This window comes from Schistocerca gregaria, chromosome 1, assembly GCF_023897955.1.
Source record: "Schistocerca gregaria isolate iqSchGreg1 chromosome 1, iqSchGreg1.2, whole genome shotgun sequence".
Classification (NCBI taxonomy): domain Eukaryota; kingdom Metazoa; phylum Arthropoda; class Insecta; order Orthoptera; family Acrididae; genus Schistocerca; species Schistocerca gregaria.
In genome coordinates, this window is record NC_064920.1 from 402,891,897 (window position 1) to 402,914,682 (window position 22,786).

General features: G+C 39.3%; 1 protein-coding gene and 1 long non-coding RNA gene across 3 annotated transcripts in view; one reads left to right on the plus strand and one right to left on the minus strand.

Annotated features, from left to right (window-relative positions):
* The window catches only part of LOC126349315 (uncharacterized), a 373,888-nt gene that overhangs the window by 62,788 nt on the left and 288,314 nt on the right, over nt 1-22,786 (minus strand). For both annotated transcript variants that reach the window (XM_050002420.1, XM_050002421.1), the window contains one exon: nt 13,621-13,772. In XM_050002420.1, coding sequence (XP_049858377.1) covers nt 13,621-13,772 — 152 coding nt within the window. The remainder of the gene's footprint in view (nt 1-13,620; nt 13,773-22,786) is intronic.
* The window catches only part of LOC126349342 (uncharacterized), a 421,894-nt gene that overhangs the window by 25,803 nt on the left and 373,305 nt on the right, over nt 1-22,786 (plus strand). The window lies entirely within an intron of this gene.

Genomic DNA, 22,786 nt, shown 5'->3' on the forward strand with positions numbered 1-22,786 from the left:
GGTCATGCTTGTTGGGTCACCCTGCATGTTACCCAAGAGGACGCCATCATCATTTAACCATACAGTAGAGCTGCATACCCTCGGGAAAATTCACAGCTGCAGTTTCTACATTTACATCCATACTCCGCAAGCCACCTGATAGTGTGTGGCGGAGGGTACCCTGAGTACCTCTATCGGTTCTCCCTTCTATTCCAGTCTCGTATTGTTCGTGGAAAGAAGGATTGTTGGTATGCTTCTGTGTGGGCTCTAATCTCTCTTATTTCATCCTCATCGTCTCTTCGCGAGATATACGTAGGAGGGAGCAATATACTGCTTGACTCTTCGGTGAAGGTATGTCCTTGAAACTTTAACAAAAGCCCATACTGAGCCACTGAGTGTCTCTCTTGCAGAGTCTTCCACTGGAGTTTATCTATCATCTCCGTAACGCTTTTGCGATTACTAAATGATCCTGTAACGAAGCGTGCTTCTCTCCGTTGGATCTCCCCTATATCTTCTATCAACCCTATCTGGTATGGATCCCACACTGCTGAGCAGTATTCAAGCAGTGGGCGAACAAGCATACTGTAACCTACTTCCTTTGTTTTCGGATTGCATTTCCTTAGGATTCTTCCAATGAATCTCAGTCTGGTATCTGCTTTATCGACGATCAACTTTATATGATCCTTCCATTTTAAATCACTCCTAATGCGTACTCCCAGATAATTTATGGAATTAACTGCTTCCAGTTGCTGACCTGCTATTTTGTAGCTAAATGATAAGGGATCTATCTTTCTATGTATTCACAACACATTACACTTGTCTACATTGAGATTCAATTGCCATTCCCTGCACCATGCGTCAATGCGCTGCAGATCCTCTTGCATTTCAGAACAATTTCCCTTTGTTACAACCTCTCGATACACCACAGCATCATCTGCAAAAAGCCTCAGTGAACTTCCGATGTCAACCACCAGGTCATTTATGTATATTGTAAATAGCAACGGTCGTATGACATTCCTCTGCGGCACACCTGTAATCACTCTTACTTTGGAATACTTCTCTCCATTGAGAATGACATGCTGCGTTCTGTTATCTAGGAACTCCTCAATCCAATCACACAATTGGTCTGATAGTCCATATGCTCTTACTTTGTTCATTAAACGACTGTGGGGAACTGTATCAAACGCCTTGCGGAAGTCAAGAAACACAGCATCTACCTGTGAACCCGTGTCTATGGCCCTCTGAGTCTCGTGGACAAATAGCGCGAGCTGGGTTTCACACGACCGTCTTTTTCGAAACCCATGCTGATTCCTATAGAGTAGATTTCTAGTCTCCAGAAAAGTCATGATGCTCGAACATAATACGCTTGCTTTCAGCTATTCGCAGTACCAGCTCAGCGAGGCCGTTTTGGTTGGTGTTACAGGGCCAGGTCAGTCAAGCCCCTGCAACTACTGAAGATGCTGCTGCCCCTCTTCAGGAGCCACACATTTGTCTGGCCTCTCACTAGATGTCACTCTGTTATGGTTGCACCTAATCTGTATCGCTGAAGCACACAAACCACCCCATTAATGACAAGGTTCACATGTTTAAATACCGCAGAATTACATAATTTCTATGTTTAAGATATTCTGTGTAGACATCCTTACTTCAGAGCAGGTGCTGCATGGAGCTACCGACACGAAACAGGCTGCCTAGGGGGGCCTCAGAACTTTGCATTATGAGACATGCTAATGAAGACACAAGATGGTAGTGTACATGATGACGATATCAAAATTCTGTAAAATCTAAATTAGTATGGGCTTAGTATCCATTAATCATTATTGACACTTATTGAAAGTTATTCTGAAGATAAGATTAAAATAGGAAAATTGATATTTCAGTAAATGTGAATGAACAATCATTAGAGTGCAACATTGATCATTTAGATACTACTAGTTCAGTGCAGGATACTCCAGTGCATAAAACACAAACACTAGAACAATAATTAATAGAGGCAAATGATAATTTTGACAAGAGTAAAAATTTAGAATGCAGAAATGTTTACAGTATTTAAAAATAAAATGGCTTCACAGTTGGAGAATTAAAAGCTAGTGTGTTCTCCTCTGGTAGTGGAAAAACTACTGTAATAGAGATTTGATAGATAAGTTGCTATCTGCTGTGACTACTGAGAATTTTCCATATTCAATTGCTTCTGAAAAGTTACTTTATTATGTTACTGGTGTAGAGGTTGAGGTTGAAACCTCATTATGTAACAGTTATGAAAAGAGTTCTTTTACACAAGATTCATGGGTTGATAATTACTTACAATTTTAATATGTAAGATGTGATATAAATGTAAAATAATAATGATTATGATAATGTTGTATGGCTCAGTGGTCTGGGGTAAGTCTTTCAATTGGAAGCTACTTCAGTGACTTGTGTGTCCTTGAGACAATGGCTCCTGATGTACCCAAGTGGTCACCCATCTAATTGTTAACTGGACCCAGTGTTACTTAACTTTGATGATCACGTGAGAACCAGTATATCCAATGTGGCAAGGCCATTAGCTACATACAGTTAAATGGTTTATGAAACTTGCTGGCAAATTAAAATGGTATGCTGAACCGGGACTTGAATCCAGGATCTATGCTGTTCATGGGCAAGTGCTCCTTACTTCCAGGAGTGCTGGTCCTGCAGGTTTCCCAGGAGAATTACTATGAGGTTTGGAAGGTAAGAGATGAGTGAAGTTGTGAGGGCGGATAGAGCATCTTGCTCAGATAGCGTGGTTTGATAGAGCACTTGCCTGGCGTAAGGATAAAGCCCCAGGTTTGAGCTCCATTCCAGGATACAGTTTTAATCTGCTAGGAAGTTTCATGTCAGTGCACACTCCATTGCAGAAGGAATATTCATTCTAAATTATTTGTCTTTTGGGCACAAAATGACATGGACATGAAGAAACATAATTAAGGATGTGCTAAACCCAGTAAAGAAAACGGTGATAATTTAAGCACATGACAAAAAGTGAAAGTATTTACTTCAGTTTACATAATATTTTATATTTAATCATTACTAGAAAGCCTTTGCGATCTTGTGATTATGAATCAAATTGTTCCTTGGCCTCGTGGCTGGGGAAGAATGGCATACATCCCCACTGACCTCATACATCATGTTACGCACACATATACTGACAACAAATAATACTGGATGTGATACAGACATACTGACTACAGATATTACAGGATGTGACATTGCTTTACAAACAATAAATGGTCTAGAATGTGACACAAATATCATGGATTGTTAACAAGGGACCCTATACTCAGTTCCAAAACTTGGAGTATTGAAGTATCTCAAGGATATTCACTCTATGGTTGGTCACTCGGGAGAATAAATGTTTGAGAAGGGAACAATTTAAGAAGATATTTTTGCAAAAAGTTTTGCTTATAACTGCATTTATTTTCTTCTCTTAACTGTAGGGAATTGCTAAACAAAGAAACTTTTGACCTAAAAGCCTTCTTCTGAAGTAGAACTGTCTCTCTCTCTCTCTCTCTCTCTCTCTCTCTCTCTCTCTCACACACACACACACACACACACACACACATATTCACAATGACCACTGAGACCTGATAGCGAGCAATAGTGCTTGATGAGAGAAGCAGTGTGGTGTAGGGAATAAGGAGGCGGCTTTTACGAGGATGGAGAGGGGTAGCAGAGGATAGGGGTGGGGGACAGTGAAGTGCAGCTTGGGGGAGCACACAGGGACATGGAGGGGCGAGGCTAAGTGCAGATGAAAGGTTAGACACAGTGGTTGGAGGGAGCAGAAAAGGAGAAAGTAACAAGATTTTGGGTGCATTGGTGGAATACAAGGTTGTGCAGTGCTGGAGTGGGAACAGGCAAGGAGATAGGTGGGCAAAGGGCGGTGACTACCGAAGATTGAGGCCAGGCAGGTTACAGAAACATAGGATCCACTACAGGAAGAGTTCCCACCTGCGCAATTCAGAAAAGCTTGTGTTGGTAGGAAGGATCCAGATGGTGCAGGCTATGAAGCAGTCATTGAAGTGAAGAACCTTTTGTAGGGCAGCAAGCTCAGCAACCCGGTGGTCCAACTGTTTCTTGGCCACAGTTTGTCGGTGGCCATTCATGCGGACAGACAGCTTGTTGGTTGTAATGCCCACAGAGAATGCAGCACAGTGGTTGCAGCTTAGCTTGTAGATCATGTGACTGCTTTCACAGGCAGCCATGCCTTTGATGAAATAGGTTATGCTAGTGAGCAGACTGGAGCAGGTGGTGGTGGTGGGAGGATGTATGGGACAGGTCGTGTATCTAGGTCTGCTAAAGGAATATGAGCCATGACACAAGGGGTTGGAAGCAGGTGTGGAGTAGGGATGAATAAGAATATTGTGTAGGTTTGGTGGGCAGCAGAATACCACTGTGGGAGGTGTGAGAAGAATAGTGGGTAGGACATTTCTCAATTCAGGGCATGACAAGAGGTAGTCGAAACCCTCGTGGAGAATGTGATTCAGCTGTTCCAGTGATGGATGGTACTGAGTCACAAGGGAAATGCTCCTGTGTGGCCATATGATGGGATGTTGGAGGATTGCGGATGACTGGTGAAGTGAGGCATGGGAGATCTGTTTCTGTACAAGGTTGGGAGGGCAATTTCAGTCTGTGAAGGCCTTAGTGACTTCCTTGGTATGGTTTGAGAGAGACTGCCTGTCACTACAGATGCAATGGTCATGGGTGGCCAATCTGTATGGAAGGAGTTTCTTCATTTGGAATGGGTGGCACTGTCAAAGTGGAAGTATTGCTGGTAGTTCATAGGTTTTATACGGACAGAGGTCAGCATCTAGGAAGGTGGCTTGTTGCGTTGAGGAGGGCCAGGTGAAGCGAATGGGGGAGAAGGTCGAGATTCTGGAGGAATGTGGATCAGTGAATTTGAACCAGGTCAGGGGTTGGGATACTGGGTGGTTAGGAAGATATCTCTACATGGCCCATGAATAGGTTGGTATAGGATGGTGCCCATTGCCATACCACGGATTAGTTTGTAGGTGATGCCTTCAAAGTTGAAGTAACTGTAGATGAGGATATAGTCGGTCATGGTGACCATGATTTGTAATCCATTAGGCATTTGCAAAGGTAGTGTTCAGTAGTGTGGTTAAAGGAACAGGGTCTGTGGAGAGTCAGTGGAGGAAGTGGTTTGTATCTTTTATATAGGAGGATAAGTTGTGGGTAATAGGCTGAAAGGTGTTGGTCTATGAGAATAGATATTCTCTCAGTAGGGCACAATAACCAGCCACAATGTGGTGTCCTGGGTGGATAGCTCTATGGAGTTGTAGTTGGACAAATCTGATAGCTGGTGGAGTCCTTCTGTCCGGTAATCCTTATGGTTAAGCGACAATGGAGGAACCTTTGTCAGCAGTTAGGATTAGAAGGTCAGGATAGTTTGTAGGTGGAGGATTGTGGTTTTTTCTGCTGATGTCAGGTTAGCTTGCATGTTGACGGATTTGGGAAATGATGCTGAGGCAAGGTTCAAGGTTAAGAAATTCTGGAAAGTTACCAGAGGGCGAACTTGGGAAGTGGAGGTGGATCACGTTTGGATGGAGGGGTGAACTGAGTCAGGCAGTATTCAACATTGTGTTGAGTCTGATCAGATTATTTTGCCTAAAAGTTTAAATGTTGCACCTATCAGAAACTCAACACCTCCTGTATATGCTGAGTAGCAATCTGTCCTCATATTATTGAAGCTACTGTTCTTATTGAATTATTGTGTCAATAAAATTACAAGTTCTGAATTAAAGTTACTTGAATTTAATTTTGTTAATTTTTGTAACAGGATTTTGTAAGTCAAATTTATTAAATGACAAAATCTGGTAATGGTTTGTATTGTTTTTTACATGTTGTAATTGTGACTGGTGTGGGTTTTGTACAGGAGGAATTTATATTATTTTGATAATGAATGATGATATCTTTAGATTGTACAGTTTCCTAAGAGTGATCAGCTTAACTATAATGTAGTTGAATAATACGAAACAAGGGTAAAATATTCTTCACGAAAAGGTAAGAAGAGTGATGGTGGATTGTATAGGTATTGGTGCTTAAGTTCACAGCTTTCTCTAGGAGTTTAATAGCACAACAAATAGACATAACAAAGACTTTAATCAACAGTAATGTATTCTTCTTCACTGTTTACAAGTTTGTCAACAGGACAGTAAGTTTCTCATTCTGCAACCAGAAATAATGTGGTTATGGGGCAAAGAACTCGTAAAGTCATGTCCGGAGCGCATTTTCATCTGGAGGTTGTTCGACAGTGTGTGGAAAATCAAAAATCGGAAGGTGCAAGATCAAGTGAAAAAAAAAAAAATAAGATGGGTGCAGAATTACTTCCCAATTCAATTCGTTTAGAGTTTTTTGTCAGTTTAGCAGGGCGCGAGTGGGCATCATCGTGGAGTAGAATCACTTCACACAGTCTTTCTGTTCATTGTTATTAGTTTGTGTTTGCAATACACCTCGGTACAGGGAGTTGCTGCTTTGTTTGGGCTCAAACATTCTTTTCTTTTTTTAATGTTTGGATAAGGAAACCATTGCTAGTCACCAGTAACAATACGGGATAGGAATGGTTGATGGTGTTGTTGAGCCAATTGATGATGAGCAAGCAGAGATGCACATATTGTCACCCACTAATTATTTGTGATTTTGTCCTATATGATGTGGTACCCATACACCTGATTTTTTAGCATTCCCAATTGCATGCAGATATTGCATTATGGTGGAATGCTAACAGTTCATCACATTTGCCAGTTCTCAAGTTCACTGACATGGATCATTGTGGAGTAATGATTTTTATCAAAGCCTGGTGGTCTTCCAGAATGTGGAGAGCTATTAATGTCAAAACGAAACTCCATAAAATTAGAAAACCATTTTTTGCTGTGCTCTGTCCAATGGCATTATCCCCAAACATGGTGCAAATGTTTCTGACTGCCTCCACTGCTGTCACCCATCTGTTGAACTTAAATCGAAGAACATGTTGGTCATTTTCTCCACTTGGCATTCCATTTTCTAGTTTCCGTAGCTCCACTCACTGGTTCCAAACGACAAAATGGCAATAGCAACAGTGAAATATGAATAAAAACTGGCAATCAATAAGTAAAGCTATAGCAGCTGGAAAACCAACATGGAAAACAGAAACACTGTGAACTTACGCATCAACCTACTGTAAATGGACTGTGATAAGGCCAGTAGAACCTGGTGTTGAAATAAACGAAAGATTGTAATAAGTCAGGTGTGACAGTAAAGAACTGATTCCATTAATTAATACAACTGACTACATTAAAGTCCATATGGTTATTTGACTTTGAAGGAAATAATAACAATAATAATAATAATAATACAAAAAATGTATGTGCTTGTGGTCTAATGCTTAAGCAAGTAGCTTTCTAAAGTAAAACCAAGAATGGTAGAGGTGTTTTGAATAGAATACTAAATAATAAATGAGAAGGAAAGGCAAACATGACTTGTGTTCAATTATATACTGTATATCTAAAAAAAGATCCTTATTGGTATGCTTCATATTGGAATTAAAGAACTTAGAAAATAGAAATGTGTGCTTATTTATGGGGGATGGTATTTGTGAGGATACAGAAGTTTTGCTGAAATAAATTCAAGACTTTTCTGGTAAGCATTTGAAGTGCAAGTTTTCTGTACCCTTGATATTTAAACGTGAGCAAGCAAATCTACAATTAATTTCATTATAAAGGTTATAATGTGTAAATAGCACAGAAATGTGTCATTTCCATGTGTAGGATATCCTGTGTTACTTCAAATACTGGTTTTGTAGTTTATTATTTGCTTGAGATACTCCTTGGACGGTACACAGTGGTTGGAATTTATTTGCACATACCCTTACATCAGAGCAGGTGCTGCATGGAGCCACCAACATGAAATGGACTGCCTAGGAGAGCCTCAGAAACATGCACTACAAGACATGCTAATGGAGGTGCAAGACAATAGTGTACATAATTATGGTACTGAAACTAATGTAAAACCTGAGTTAGAGACAGATTTTTGCAATTGAATCTGTAATAGAAGTTGTCATTAATAATTGCTGAAAGTGACTTTGAAGAAAAATTAGTGAAAGGATGTTGTTGTTTCTAATATTTTTGTGAAGAAACCTACGTCAAAAATTTTTGCAGTTTGCCTCTCTGAACTCTTTCAAAAGAAACTTGTAAAGATACAGCAAACACTATAGATAGCGAGATGCTAAATGAAACTCATTTGGCTGCAAAGAGGGCAGTATGAGATATCTCCAGTGACTGCCATAGCAGAATTGTATCGAAAGGCATCTCCAACAATTCAAAGAAATTCTGGTCGTACATAAAGGCACCAAAGTCACTGCCCAGGCACTTGTGGATGACACAGGAACGTAAATTGAAGGCAGCAAAGCAAAAACATAAATATTGAATTCCATTCTCAAAAAGTCTTTTACGAAGGAAGATACAGAAATAGTGCTCAAGTTTGTTTCTCACACAACTCCTTAGATTAGTCATACATATTTTGGTGTCAGTGGTGTGAGGAACAGCTAAAATTTATCAAGGCTCGAGGGCTGGATGGGGTACCCATTGGATTCTATACAAAATTTGAAGCTGAGTTACTTCTCATACTAACCATAACATACTATAGATATTTACATGCTTGTCTACTAGAAGACTAGCATAAGTGATCCACAAAACTGCCATCCAATCTCATTAATGTTTATCTATTTTAGAATATTTCAATCTATCCTGAACACAGATGTACTGAAGTGTCTCAAACAGAAAACTTCTCATGCCAACCAGCATGGATTCTCACATGACAACATGAAAGTGATAGATCATGGCAGTCAGGAGAATGCAGCATTTTCTTACTTCCAAAAAGCATTTGATGGTTAACAGACCAGTACTTATAAGAAAAGTACAATCATATGATGTGAAAAACAAAATTTGTGACTAATGAGGATTTCTTGGTAGGGAATTACCTCAGGTGGAAAGTCATGGATAGAAGTAGAATGAACTTTAGGCATGCCCAAGGGAATTTTGTTGAGACCCTTATTGTTCGTGTTGTATTTTAATGACTTGACAGACAATGTTAATAAGAACCTCAGACGTTTTGAAAATGGTGAGGCACTACCTATAATGAAGAACTGGGGAGACGGGGGTTCATCAGTAAACACTTCCTGGCTAAATTGCCATGGTCGATCTGTAGAACTTCTTCTCCCTGACGTTTCGTTCTCAAATATGGAGAACATCTTCTGAGGTGAGTCAACGACTGGCTGCTAGGAGCTGCGGCCACCGCTTATATGGAGATCGTAGAGGGCGCCACCGCACATCACGTGGCATCGATATGTAGCTATCTTTGGCTATCGTCTGTTCTCTCGATTGCAGGCAGTCGATCGTCACATGATTGATGCAATGTCGACCACCATATTTTGTCCAATTTTAATCCTTCTTCTTTACTATTAAAATTATATTGATGTTTGTGGATTTCAATTGCCTCTCTATACATACGTGAATAATAATATGATGTCCTCGCTAGCACGCTTGTCTCACCAAATTTTATTTCGTGATCTCCATCCTTAAAAACATGTTCCGCTACTGCCGATTTATCGATATGTCCCAAGCGACAGTTTCTTTTGTGCTCCGTCAAATGTGTATTGATGCTTCTTTTTGTAGTTCCTATGTAAACCCTGCCACAACTACACGGAATTTTATATACCCTTGTGGTGGCTAGGGGATGACGAGCATCTTTTGTTGATCTTAGGCATTCACTAATTTTCTTAGTAGGTCTAAAAATAGTCTCCACCTGAAACTTGGCTAGTACTTTCCCAATGCGATCTGTGATGTTCTGGATGAAGGGAAGAAATACTTTTCCAGCTGATGGTTGTTGCTGTCTCCTATTTTTAGGCATTTTTCTACTTGGGTGAAGTGCTCGGTTAATCTCGTTTTTCGTTTAACCATTTTTCGCAAAAGCCATTTGTAAATGATTTAGTTCTTCTTGTAAGTAGCCTGGTTCACAAATTTTATTGGCCCTATCCACAAGTGTTTTTATGACCCCCCTCTTTTGCCTAGGGTGGTGGTTTGAGTTCTTATGGAGGTAGCGATCAGTATGTGTACCTTTCCTGTAGACCTTGTGGCCTAAGGTCCCATCCGCCCGTTTGATAACTGATACATCCAAAAAGTTAAGTTGCCCATTATTCTCTTTTTACATGGTAAATTTGATCTTTGGTTTGATGCTATTTACGTGCACCAGGAAATCATTCAAGTCCTCTTCCCCATGATTCCATATTACAAAGGTATCATATACTGATCGCTACCTCCATAAGAACTCAAACCACCACCTTAGGCAAAAGAGGGGGGTCATAAAAAACACTTGTGGATAGGGCCAATAATATTTGGGAACCAGGCTACTTACAAGAAGAACTAAATCATTTACAAATGGATTTTGCGAAAAATGGTTGTACAAAAACGAGATTAACCGAGCACTTCACCCAAGTAGAAAAATGCTTAAAATAGGAGACAACAACAACCATCAGCTGGAAAAGTATTTCTTCCCTTCATCCATAACATCACAGATCGCATTGGGAAAGTACTAGCCAAGTTTCAGGTGGAGACTATTTCCAGACCTACTAAGAAAATAGTGAATGCCTAAGATCAACAAAAGATGCTCGTCACCCCCTAGCCACCGCAGGGGTATATAAAATTCCGTGTAGTTGTGGCAGGGTTTACATAGGAACTACAAAAAGAAGCATCAATACACATTTGACGGAGCACAAAAGAAACTGTCGCTTGGGACATATCAACAAATCGGCAGTAGCGGAACATGTTTTTAAGGACGGAGATCACGAAATAAAATTCGGTGAGACAAGCGTGCTAGCAAGGACGTCGCATTATTATACACATATGTATAGAGAGGCAATTGAAGTCCACAAACATCAATACAATTTTAATCGTAAAGAAGAAGGATTAAAATTGGACAAAATATGGCGGTCGATGTTGCATCAATCACGTGACAATTGATTGCCTGCAATCGAGAGAACAGACGATAGCGAAAGATAGCTACATATCGATGCCACGTGATGTGCGGTGGTGCCCTCTACGATCTCCATATAAGCGGCTGCCCCAGCTCCTAGCAGCCAGTCGTTGACTCACCTCGGAAGATGCTCTCCGTAGTTGAGAACGAAACATCAAGGAGAAGAAGTTCTACAGATCGACCACGGCAATTTAGCCCGGAAGTGTTTACTGATGAAGACACCGGCTGTGAAAGCCTACATGGTAAGACGGGGGTTGTTCAGAAAATAAAATCATTCAGTTCTCAAAATGAAAAAGTAAACACAGCATCCTATGATTACGACATCAGTGATTCTGCTGCAATTGGTCAAATTATACAGGTGCATAGTTTTCAAGAATATGAAATGGAGTGATCACATAGGCTCAGTCGTGGGTAAGACAGGTAGCAGGCACTGGTTCATTGTCAGGATACTAGGATAATGGATTTGGTGTATTATGGAGACTGCTTACAATTCCCTTGCATTTCCCATCTACTCGTGTGTTGAACGTATACCAGATAGAAGTATCAGGGGCTACTGAATGTATACAAAGAAGGAAGGCAGAAATAGTCACAGGTTTGCTTAACTTATGAGAGAGCATCACAGAAACATTGAAAAACCTGAACTGATAGACTCTTGAGGATAGACACCAGTTATCCTGCGAAAGCGTACTTACGAAGTTTCTAGAAATGTTCTTCAGCTCTGTTCATGTTGCTCCCATGTGGATTGTTAAGACAACAGATTATACACTAATTACAGCATGCACATAGGCATTTAAGCTATCCTTTTTACATGCTCTGCATGTGATTTGGGCAGGAAGAAACCCCCACATGTGACACTTAGCTAAGTGCCCTCTGCCATGCACTTCACAGTGATTTGCATAATTTGTGTGTAGATGTAGATCTAGAATGTTTTGCAAGTCCTAAAATATAGCATGTAAGTATTCTCACTCTAGTTCGACAGGAACTATGAAATTTGTGTCAGCATATGAAAGAATATTTGTACCAGAGAGTGACATACTGAAATTATATAAATTAGTTCAAGTAAGATCAGTGTGATTACACAAGTGTTTGCTTTTTCATTGTGTTCATAATGACTTCACCTTGTATTAGAAATTTATTAGCCTTTAGTGTGCTGTTATTACTCTATTATTTGCTATTTGTGTGTCAGTATACTGTATCTGACAGGCTGCAGTCATTGATTGCATTGATATCTATCATGAATGTAAACTGTTTCTTGACAACAATGCAATGAATGCAACTGCCTGACTTAGTTAACCTTCTGCGGGAGGTTGACTGGACTATGCAACTATGTTACATTTTGTTCTCTACATTTAAATTTGGACCTTAAAATTTTTCAGACATTCATTACTTTACACTCAGTACAATGATGCGTTGAATATTTGTCTGTTATGAAAAGTGTAATTGCCAGCCGGTGTGGCCGTGCGGTTCTAGGCACTTCAGTCTGAAACCGTGTGACCGCTACGGTCAAAGATTCAAATCCTGCCTCGGGCATGGATGTGTGTGATGTCCTTTGGTCTGCTAGGTTTAATTAGTTCTAAGTTCTAGGCGACTGATGACCTCAGAAGTTTAGTTGTGTAGTGCTCAGAGCCACTTGAACTTGAACTTGTAATTGCAAAAAATAAAAAAGCAAAAACTGGGCCAGTTAACTTAATTTCATCCAACACCATTTTTAGCAGCAACTACAGAAATATTTGAGGCAATGAGAACTATAAGGGACTTAAGCACACTGTCATTGATTTTGAGATTGTAGCGTATCTGTATGCTCTTGACATCCGATCATCTTTATCTGCATCCCACATTGTATGTATGACATTATCAAAAAACTCTCTCCTCAATTTCTCAGATATTCATTACCTTATGGGCCGAAAGCACAAAGCATATTTTTGTTGGTCTGTGCTGCTCCCTTGTTATCTAGGGTGGCAGTTTAATGTCTACACCGTGTGTATAGTAGTAATACTTCATAATCAGAGGCGTATTGGCCATTTTATTTGAACTTAAAGCCACAGAATGTTCTTAATAAAAATTATGTTAATGAGGATCATGAAGTGTTGGAATAGATCATCATCATGTGTGTGATGCATTTTTTATCAGTTCTTTATGTTCTGATTCTAGTTTCACATCAATAACAAACTTTACAACACTCAAAAGTTACTATTGTCACTAGCCTATACATGGAAATTTTGTGAATTAACATTAATAATAAATATAGTCTTAAATGTTAATTAATATTTCATAACATAAAGTGGTCATTAGTTTTTCATTGGAAGTATAGGATACTGAGATTTGGTTTAGAAACAATTGAAACCTATGAGACAGGTGGTTTTGTCTGTTGATTTGATTTTCACAAATATTTATTTTTCTCAAAACGTTGTTTGTTTGCTTTGGCCCTTACAGTCCTCACTGCCTCATATTTAGACTTTTAGATTTAATATTACAATCTTTATGTAATGTTGCTTCTATTCGCATTAGCTGTCAGCAGAATTAAACTTAAGTTATTAGCAACATGTTGACTTAAACCTTTCCTCTTATATCTTTGTGCAAAGACATTTATGAAGCACTTACCTTCTGTTTCTATTGGCGGAGAGAACAGATTGGGATGAGAAACTTTGTAGAAAACTGGATTGTCAGTAGGCCTTTGTTTCCCTGGCTTTGGGTACACTGTAGGGCTACCTTTGTTCTCCAAAACTGCATCTGCTGCCACAAAAGGTATAATTCTGCAAATGGAAGTTGCATTTCTTTCTTTATATATTACTCCTAAGCTTACTATCTTTCTTATTATAATTTTTGAAAACGTATGAGAATTCGATTGTATTATTGTATTAACAATACTTCACTTGTGTTAGGGTTAGGGCAAAGACAGATACAATATGATTATAACACACTGCATATTTCTTGATTTGTTCTGAGTATGTCACTTAGTATTGAAAGTAATACTTCTTTCTGCAATGATGTACAGTTCTAACATTGGATGAAACAACCATTTCTTCTAATGTTGAATTATTCCTTTTTATCTTGAAAATATGCAACTTTAGTGTCATTGTATTAAATTAATTCCATTTTGTCTACAATAACCAAATAAATTCATGATCAAACATATTGAAAACAAGTTACTGCTTTGAAATATTTTGGCAGATTGAAAGTGTGTGCCAGATTGGGACATGAACAAGGGACCTTCACCTTTTGCGGTATTGGCAGAAGTAAAGCTGTGAGGATGGCTTGTGAGTCATGCTTGGACAGCTCAGTTGGTAGGGCACTTGTACAGGAAAAGCAGAGGTCTGTGGTTCTAGTCATGGTCTGGCACACAGTTTGAATCTGCCAGGAAGTTTCACTTCAGTGCACATTCTGCTGCAGAGTGACAAATTAATTCTGGAATTACTGCTTAGTCTTCATTAATTAAAACCTATAGAAACTTCAATTCAGATCCTTCACTGTGCTACAAAATTAGCTACGTTTTCTACAGTTGTTCATCAGTTGATTGGTGGTAGTAAAGGAAAAGCATTTGCCTTTGTGCACAATGTTCTGTTCAGATTTTTAAGGTATACAAACTGGAATGAAAGTCTCAAAAACTTTCTTACACATTCAGACAAGTTTTAGTAATGTTGAGGCACAACTGCCACTTCATCAACAATTTTTTTTTGTGGGTTTTGGAATTGTAATGTGATACATGGAAATCTTTAAAATATGTCGTTATATGTGTACGTAGTAGAGGAGGCAAATACAGATGCATGCGCATCCATAAATGAACACACATTGTCTATGAGTCCCATATAAAATGTTGTGTCTCAGTAATGAAGATGATAATGAAACCTGAAAGTTACCAAAATTACATAATAATAGCGAATGAAGATGCATTGCAGTAGATTTTGAGCTTATTTGCACTTGTTGGGATGTAATAGGAGGAAGCAAGTGACAATGAAAGTTAGTTATCCTGAAGGCATGTTCAGATAACTGATGAGTAAAGCCATTATTTGCAAAAAAACGTGTGTTCCTGTACTGATGCAGATTTTCAGTAGCTGTGACATATTCATTTCCAAAATATTTTTGTGTGTGACAATGTCTCATATCCTCTCTCTTCCTTTATACTTGCACATTGTATCTTGCACATTATTTTGTGAATGAAATGGAACCACTTTGCCAATATAATACTGTAATGAAATGAAGTAGTTTGTAAATGTGAGTCTTCCAAGGCTCTCCTGTCTGTCAGTCTGTCATAAAATGTTCATTAAATTCATAATTTTGCTTCCTTTTCTTTTGTATGTACAGAAATCACCCACTTTTTATAAAGATTTGCTACCTGAATTTTCTTATGTCGTCTCATTGTGACATGTCATGTCATTTCTTCTACATCTACATTGATAGCTATGTATACACTCAGCAAGCCACCTTATGATTTGTGGCAGAGGGTACTTTGTGTACTACTGTCTTTTGATATTTTCTGCTCCTGTCATTAATGGCTCACAGGAAGAATGATTATTGGTAAGCCTTCTCTAATCTTGCCTTCATGGTCTTTCTGCAAAATACACATAGGAGAAAGCAATATACGCTCTCAGAATTTTAGTAGTAAACTACATTGTGATGCACACCTCTGTCACAGTGTGTGCCATTTTAGTTCATAAGCATCTCCATGACTCACTTTCATGTTTGCAAAATAAAACTGTGATGAAACATGCTGCTCGTCTTTAGATCTCCTCTGTGCTACTTAACAATCCTTCCTGATAAGAATTGCAGGCTGAGGAAAAATACTCACGCTACCTGCTTCATGGGTGCACTACACATCCTGAGGATTCATCAATTGAGTCTCAGGACACCATCTGTCTTTCATCCAGTTGTTTTATGTGATCATTACATTTTGAAATGCTCCATACACATACTTCCAGATATTAAATGGATTTGGCTGCTGCCAATGACAGTTTGTCGATCATGTAATCGGCAGGTCTTTCCGCCTATTTAAGTGCAACATGTTACATGTGTTTATGTAAAAGATCAACTGCCAAAATCTGCATAACATGTAAATCCTCTGCAAGTCTTGTTTTATTTTGCCACAATTTTCTAATGTTGCAAGTTCTGTGTATACAACAGCATAATTTGTGAACAGTCTTGTGGAGTTTCCTATATTATCAATTGGATTATTCGTATATTTTATTAATAATAATGATCATATAACAATTCCTTGGGGTATTTCCAAAGTTCCTTTTAGATCTGAAAATTTCTCTCTGTTAAAGGTGACATGCTGTGGTCTGTTTGGAAGGAACTTTTCAATCCAATCATAACACTTGGCTAATATTCCGTATGCATATACTTTGTTGATTAGGAGACAGTGGCGGAACTGTGTTCACTGCCTTCCAGGTCAAGGATCAGGGCATTACCCTGGCCACTGGTATAGGCCACGCAGGATACGGTGGCCAATGCACAGTGACGAGTTTTCATCCGCAGCACTGGGTGTGTTTGTTTATTTGATGACCTTTATTAAAATTGGGAATGGCTGATTTTTTTTCCAATCACATGGACTGCTTTACTTCCTCCAACAAACTATTGTAGATGGCTGTTAGAAGAGGTGCAGTTTATTTTCAATTTCTGTATAGAAACATATACATTGTGGAAAAAAGATATGTACATAAAATTTTAGTGTTCAGAGTAGATAAGAAGAAACACTTTTTTCATGTGAGAAAAATGTCACATTGTTTCCCCGCTGGGGGTCGCTTAAGGTTTTGAAACTAATGATGTTCAGAGACACTATTCAGACTGCTGCAAGATGAGTATTATTTTTGAGATTTTGCCTCACTACAAAGGATTTATTTTTATCCAGGAAGCTGAAGCATTCTGTGCAGGAGACAATGATAGACACTCCAGAAGAGCTGATGACCTGTTTTGCTAACCTGCAGTCATCATTTGTGAAACATCTGATTGTCTTGAGCATGTTATGATCCGAATTACGAATTATGGCAGTTGTTGCAGGTTTAGGCAAGGATTGGGACTGCATTGTTGCTAGTTGCAAGGAACAGTTGCAGTACGGGCATATACGTACCTTGTGCTGGAAGAAAGTGTATATCCTACAAGTTATATCTCTCATTTGCTTATGTAGCATTTGTTGCTTACCAGCACCACCAACAATGACAAGTGACAAATTCAGAAAATAACTTGGTACAGTCACATTTAATTCTCACATTGTCTAAGACATTCACAGCAGAGTGCTCAGAACACTACTGAATGCTCATTGGTTGTCAATAATGTGTAACTCAAGTGCACAGAACAAGCCTAAACTTAATCACAGTTGTTTGTGACTCCAGCTATAGACAAGCATTAGCACACAGATGTCAGTTGTGCATGAATGTAACTTAACAACATTTTTAGCAACATCTTGAAAATAATATTCATCACTAGGGCAGTTTGAACACCAACTCCAAACATTATTAGTGTCAAATCCTTCAAGGCCCCATATTGGGGAAACGGTGCATCTGTCATATTTGTCATATAAAGGAAGGTTTTCTGTATCTCCCCAAAATTTTGCATACATAGGCAAAAAGGAATACAAACGTCTCAAAAATGAGATCAACAGGAAGTGCAAAATGGCTAAGCAGGGATGGCTAGAGGACAAATGTAAGGATGTAAAGATTTATCTCAATAGGAGCAAGATAGATACTGCCTACAGGTAAATTAAAGAGACCTTTGGAGAAAAGAGAGCCACTTGTATGAATATCAAGAGCTCAGATGGAAACCCAGTTCTAAGCAAAGAAGGGAAAGCAGAAAGGTGGAAGGAGTATATAGAGGGTGATGTACTTGAGGACAATATTATGGAAATGGAAGAGGATGTAGATGAAGATGAAATGGGAGATACGATACTGCGTGAAGAGTTTGACAGAGCACTGAAAGACCTGAGTCAAAACAAGGCCCTGGGAGTAGACGACATTCTACTAGAACTACTGACGGCCTTGGGAGAACCAGTCCTGACAAAACTCATCAGGTGAGCAAGATGTATGAGACAGGCAAAATACCCTCAGACTTCAAGAAGAGTATAACAATTCCAATCCCAAAGAAAGCAGGTGTTCACAGATGTGAAAATTACCGAGCTATCAATTTAATAAGTCACAGGTGCAAAATACTAATGCGAATTCTTTACAGACAAATGGAAAAACTGGTAGAAGCTAACCTCGGGGAAGATCAGTTTGGATTCTGTAGAAATGTTGGAACAGGTGAGGCAATACTGACCTTACGACTTATCTTAGAAGAAAGATTAAGGAAAGGCAAACCTATGTTTCTAGCATTTGTAGACTTAGAGAAAGCTTTTGACAATGTTGACTGGAATACTCTCTTTCAAATTCTAAATGTGGCAGGGGTAAAATACAGGGAGTGAAAGGCTATTTACAATTTGTACAGAAACCAGATGGCAGTTATAAGAGTCGAGAGACATGAAAGGGAAGCAGTGGTTGGGAAGGGAGCGAAACAGGGTGGTAGCCTATCCCTGATGATATTCAGTCTGTATATTGAGCAAGCAGTAAAGGAAACAAAAGAAAAATTTGGAGTAGGTATTAAAATCCATGGAAAAGAAATAAAAAATTTGAGGTTCATCAATGACATTGTAATTCTGTCAGAGACAGCAAAGGACTTGGAAGAGCAGTTGAATGGAATGGACAGTGTCTTGAAAGGAGGATATAAGATGAACATCAACAAAAGCAAAATGAGGACAATGGAATGTAATTGAATTAAGTCAGGTGATGCTGAGGAAATTAGATCAGTAAATGAGACACTTAAAGTAGTAAAGGAGTTTTGCAATGTGGTGAGCAAAATAACTGATGATAGTCGAAGTAGAGAGGATATAAAATGTAGACTGGCAGTGGCAAGGAAAGCATTTCTGAAGAAGAGAAATTTGTTGACATCGAGTATAGATTTAAGTATCAGGAAGTATTTGTATGGAGTGTAGCCATGTATGAAGTGAAACATGGACGATAAATAGTTTGGACAAGAAGAGAATAGAAGCTTTCGAAATGTGGTGCTACAGAAGAATGCTGAAGATTAGATGGGTAGATCACAAAACTAATGAGGAGGTATTGAATATAATTGGGGAGAAGAGGAGTTTGTGGCGCAACTTGACAAGACGAAGGGACCGGTTGTTAGGACATGTTCTGAGGCATCAAGGGATCACAAATTTAGCATTGGAGGAAAGCGTGGAGGGTAAAAATCGTAGAGGGAGACCAAGAGATGAATACACTAAGCAGATTCAGAAGGATGTAGGTTGCAGTGGGTACTGGGAGATGAAGAAGCTTGCACAGGATAGAGTAGTGTGGAGAGCTGCATCAAACCAGTCTCAGGACTGAAGACAACAACAACAGTTTTTTAATGCTCTGTAGATATTCCACCAGCTGTTGCGATCATTGATTGTCTGGATAGCTTGCTTTGATCAACTAATTGATTTGACATAGGACCAAAACTTCTTAATGTAGATAGAATTTTACTTTGAATTTTTTGAACCTTTCATAACTGGCTCTCCATTGTCTGATTTTGGCTTCATTCAGTTTTTGTTTACTCAGTATGTACCTTCTTATGGTTTATTGTGCAACACTCTTGAACTTTGACCATTTATACTCAACATTTTTAGCCTCAGAGATGAATGTTTGATATCGATTGCTCAGGTAGTTTGATATCTGTTTCTTGTTGCACTTACTAAGCAGGACTATTATCCTGTCTTTATTTACATTCCTATCAAAGTCTGCTATTTTATTAATTACTCAACTTTTCTTAGGTGATTTTTCCCTGAGCTATCGCTGTTTGGAATTGTATATGGGTGGTAGCAGTAGAGTTCTTTTACACTAGCCGTCTGTTGTGACACCCCCCTATAACTGGTTGAAGCTGAAACCAGCTACAGTACCCCTGGATATTTGATGGTGTGGGCAGTGTTCTGCAGCTGTTTCTCATGAAATAAAATAACCTGGTTTAGAAAAATCACACAAAAATGTAAAATTCTCTGTTTAAGGTGAGAATATGTTACTGTTTGAAGTCATGGAATGTTATTAATTCAGAGCTTATTGTTATATATGATACACTGAGGTGAAAAAAACCATGGGATACTACCTAATACTGTGTCAGATCTCTTTTCGCCTGGTGTTGTGCAGCGATTGAGTGTGGCATGGACTCAACAAGTCGTTGGAAGTCCCCTGCAGAGATATTGAGCCTTGCTGGCCCTATAGTTGTACATAATTGTGATGGTGTTGCCAGTGCAGGACTTTGTGCATGGACTGACCTCTCGATTATGTACCATAAATGTTTGATGGGATTCATGTTGTGTGATCAAGGTGGCCAACTCATTCGCTCAAATCATCGAGAATGTTCTTCAAAACCAATTGCCAACAGTGACTTATTTGGGAATGTGAAGTCGACGAATGGCTGCAAATGCCTCCAAGTAATCAAACGCAACCATATCCAGTCAATGATCAGACCAGCTGGATCACAGGACCCAGTCCACCCATGTAAACAGAGCTGACACCATTATGGCACTACCACCAGCTTGCACAGTGCCTTGTTGACAACTTGGGTTGACAGCTTTGTGGGATCTGCACCACACTCAAACCCTACCATCAGCTCTTACAAACCAAAATCAGGACTCATTTGACCAGGCCATGGTTTCCCACTCATCTAGCGTCCAACTGATACCATCATGAGCCCAGGAAAGCGTGCAGGTGATGTCATGCTGTTAGTAAAGACATCATTATGAGCCCAGGAGAGCCTGCAGGTGATGTCATGATGTTAGAAAAAACACTCACATTGGTCATCTGCTGCCATAGCCCATTAATGCCAGATTTTGCCACACTGTCCTAACATATATATTCATCATATTTTCCACATTGATTTCTGCAGTTATTTCACACAGTGTTGCGTGTCTGTTAGCACTGACAACTCTTTGCAGACACCACTGCTCTTGATCATTAAGTGAAGGCTGTTAGCCACCAAGTTGTCCATGGTGAGAAGTAATGCCTGAAATTTGTTGTTCTTGGCATGTGATAGTGCTGCCATCTGCATATGTGCATATCACTGTCCCATGACTTTTGTCATTTCATCGTATAACATTTACGTATTTTGAAACTTTTGAATAAGTATTCAAATAAACCAAATGCCAAATGCTAAAGTGTTTGATGAGACATGAAATTACATGCCAGACCAAAGTCATCAGAGCTGAATGTATGCTTCATGTACCTGTAGATCGCAATTTGATGCATCATTTTTTTATGAAATGTAACTATGTTGGGTAATCAGAGTCTGGGATAATGGAATAACCTCATGGTAGAACCAATCAGAAAACCCTGACTTCAAGTAGAACAAATTATTTAAAACCTGACAAAGTTTTTTTTTTTTAATTTATTGAACAGTTATTTTCATTGATAATTGTTGTATGAAAGAGGAGCTTCTGTGTTGGAAAGAGAGTATTCAATTTCAACCATTCCTTATTTTGCTGAATTTCATACTCTGTATTTTAGCTACATTAAATATTGTTATACTGTTTTGTTATCTTGTACTCTTTTCCTCTCTTTAATTAATGTCCTTTCATCACTCATAGAAAGATGATAAAAAAGGTCAGAAATAGACATATTCACACATCAAAAAAAATTTTGCATCGCCTCATTTTTTAGAGTTCCAGAACATATACTTAAAATTGGAGTATAGATGAACATAAACATCATTTCCACTCTTTTTATTGCTCGTGAAAACTACACATTGCATGTTGTACCACCATAGAGTGAGACCTTCAGAGATGGTGGTCCCTCTAATACACACCAGTGCCTCTAATACCCGGTAGCACATTATCTTGCATTGATGCATGCCTGTATTGATCGTGGCATACTGTCCACAAGTTCATCAAGGCACTGTTGGTCCAGATTGTCCCACTCCTCAATGGCGATTTGGCGTAGGTCCTTTGGAGTGGTTGGAGGGTCACGTCATCCAAAGACAGCCCTTTCAGTCTATCCCAGGCTTGTTTGATAGGGTTCATGTCTGGAGAACATCCTGGCCACTCTAGTCGAACAATGTTGTTATCCTGAAGGAAGTCATTCACAAGATGTGCATGAGGGGGCATGAATTGTCATCCATTAAGATGAATGCCTTGCCAATATGGTGCCGATATGGTTGCACTATCAGTTGGAGTATGGCATTCACGTATCATACAGCCATTACTGTGCCCTCCATGACCACCAGCAGTGTACATCAACCCCACATAATACCAACCCAAAACAGCAGGGAACCTCCACCTTGCTGCACTCACTGGACAATGTGTCTAAGGCGCGCAACTTGACTGAGTTGCCTACAAACACATCTCCGACGATTGTCTGGTCGAAGGCATATGCGACACTCATCAGTGAATAGAACATGATGCCAATCCTGAGTGGTCCATTCGACATGTTGTTGGACACATATGTACCATGCTGTATGGTGTCGTGGTCGCAAAGATGGACCTAGCCATGGACGTCGGGAATGAAGTTGCACATCATGTAGCCTATTGTGCACAGTTTGAGTTGTAACACGACGTCCGGTGACTACACAAAAAGCAATATTCAACATGGTGGCATTGCTGTCAGGGTTCCTCTGAACCATAATCTGTAGGTAGCAGTCATCCACTGCAGTAGTATCCCTTGGGTGGCCTGAACAAGACATCTCATCGACAGCTCCTGCCTCTCTGTATCTTCTCCATGTACAAACAACATCGCTTTGGTTCAATCCGAGATGCCTAAACACTTCCCTTGTT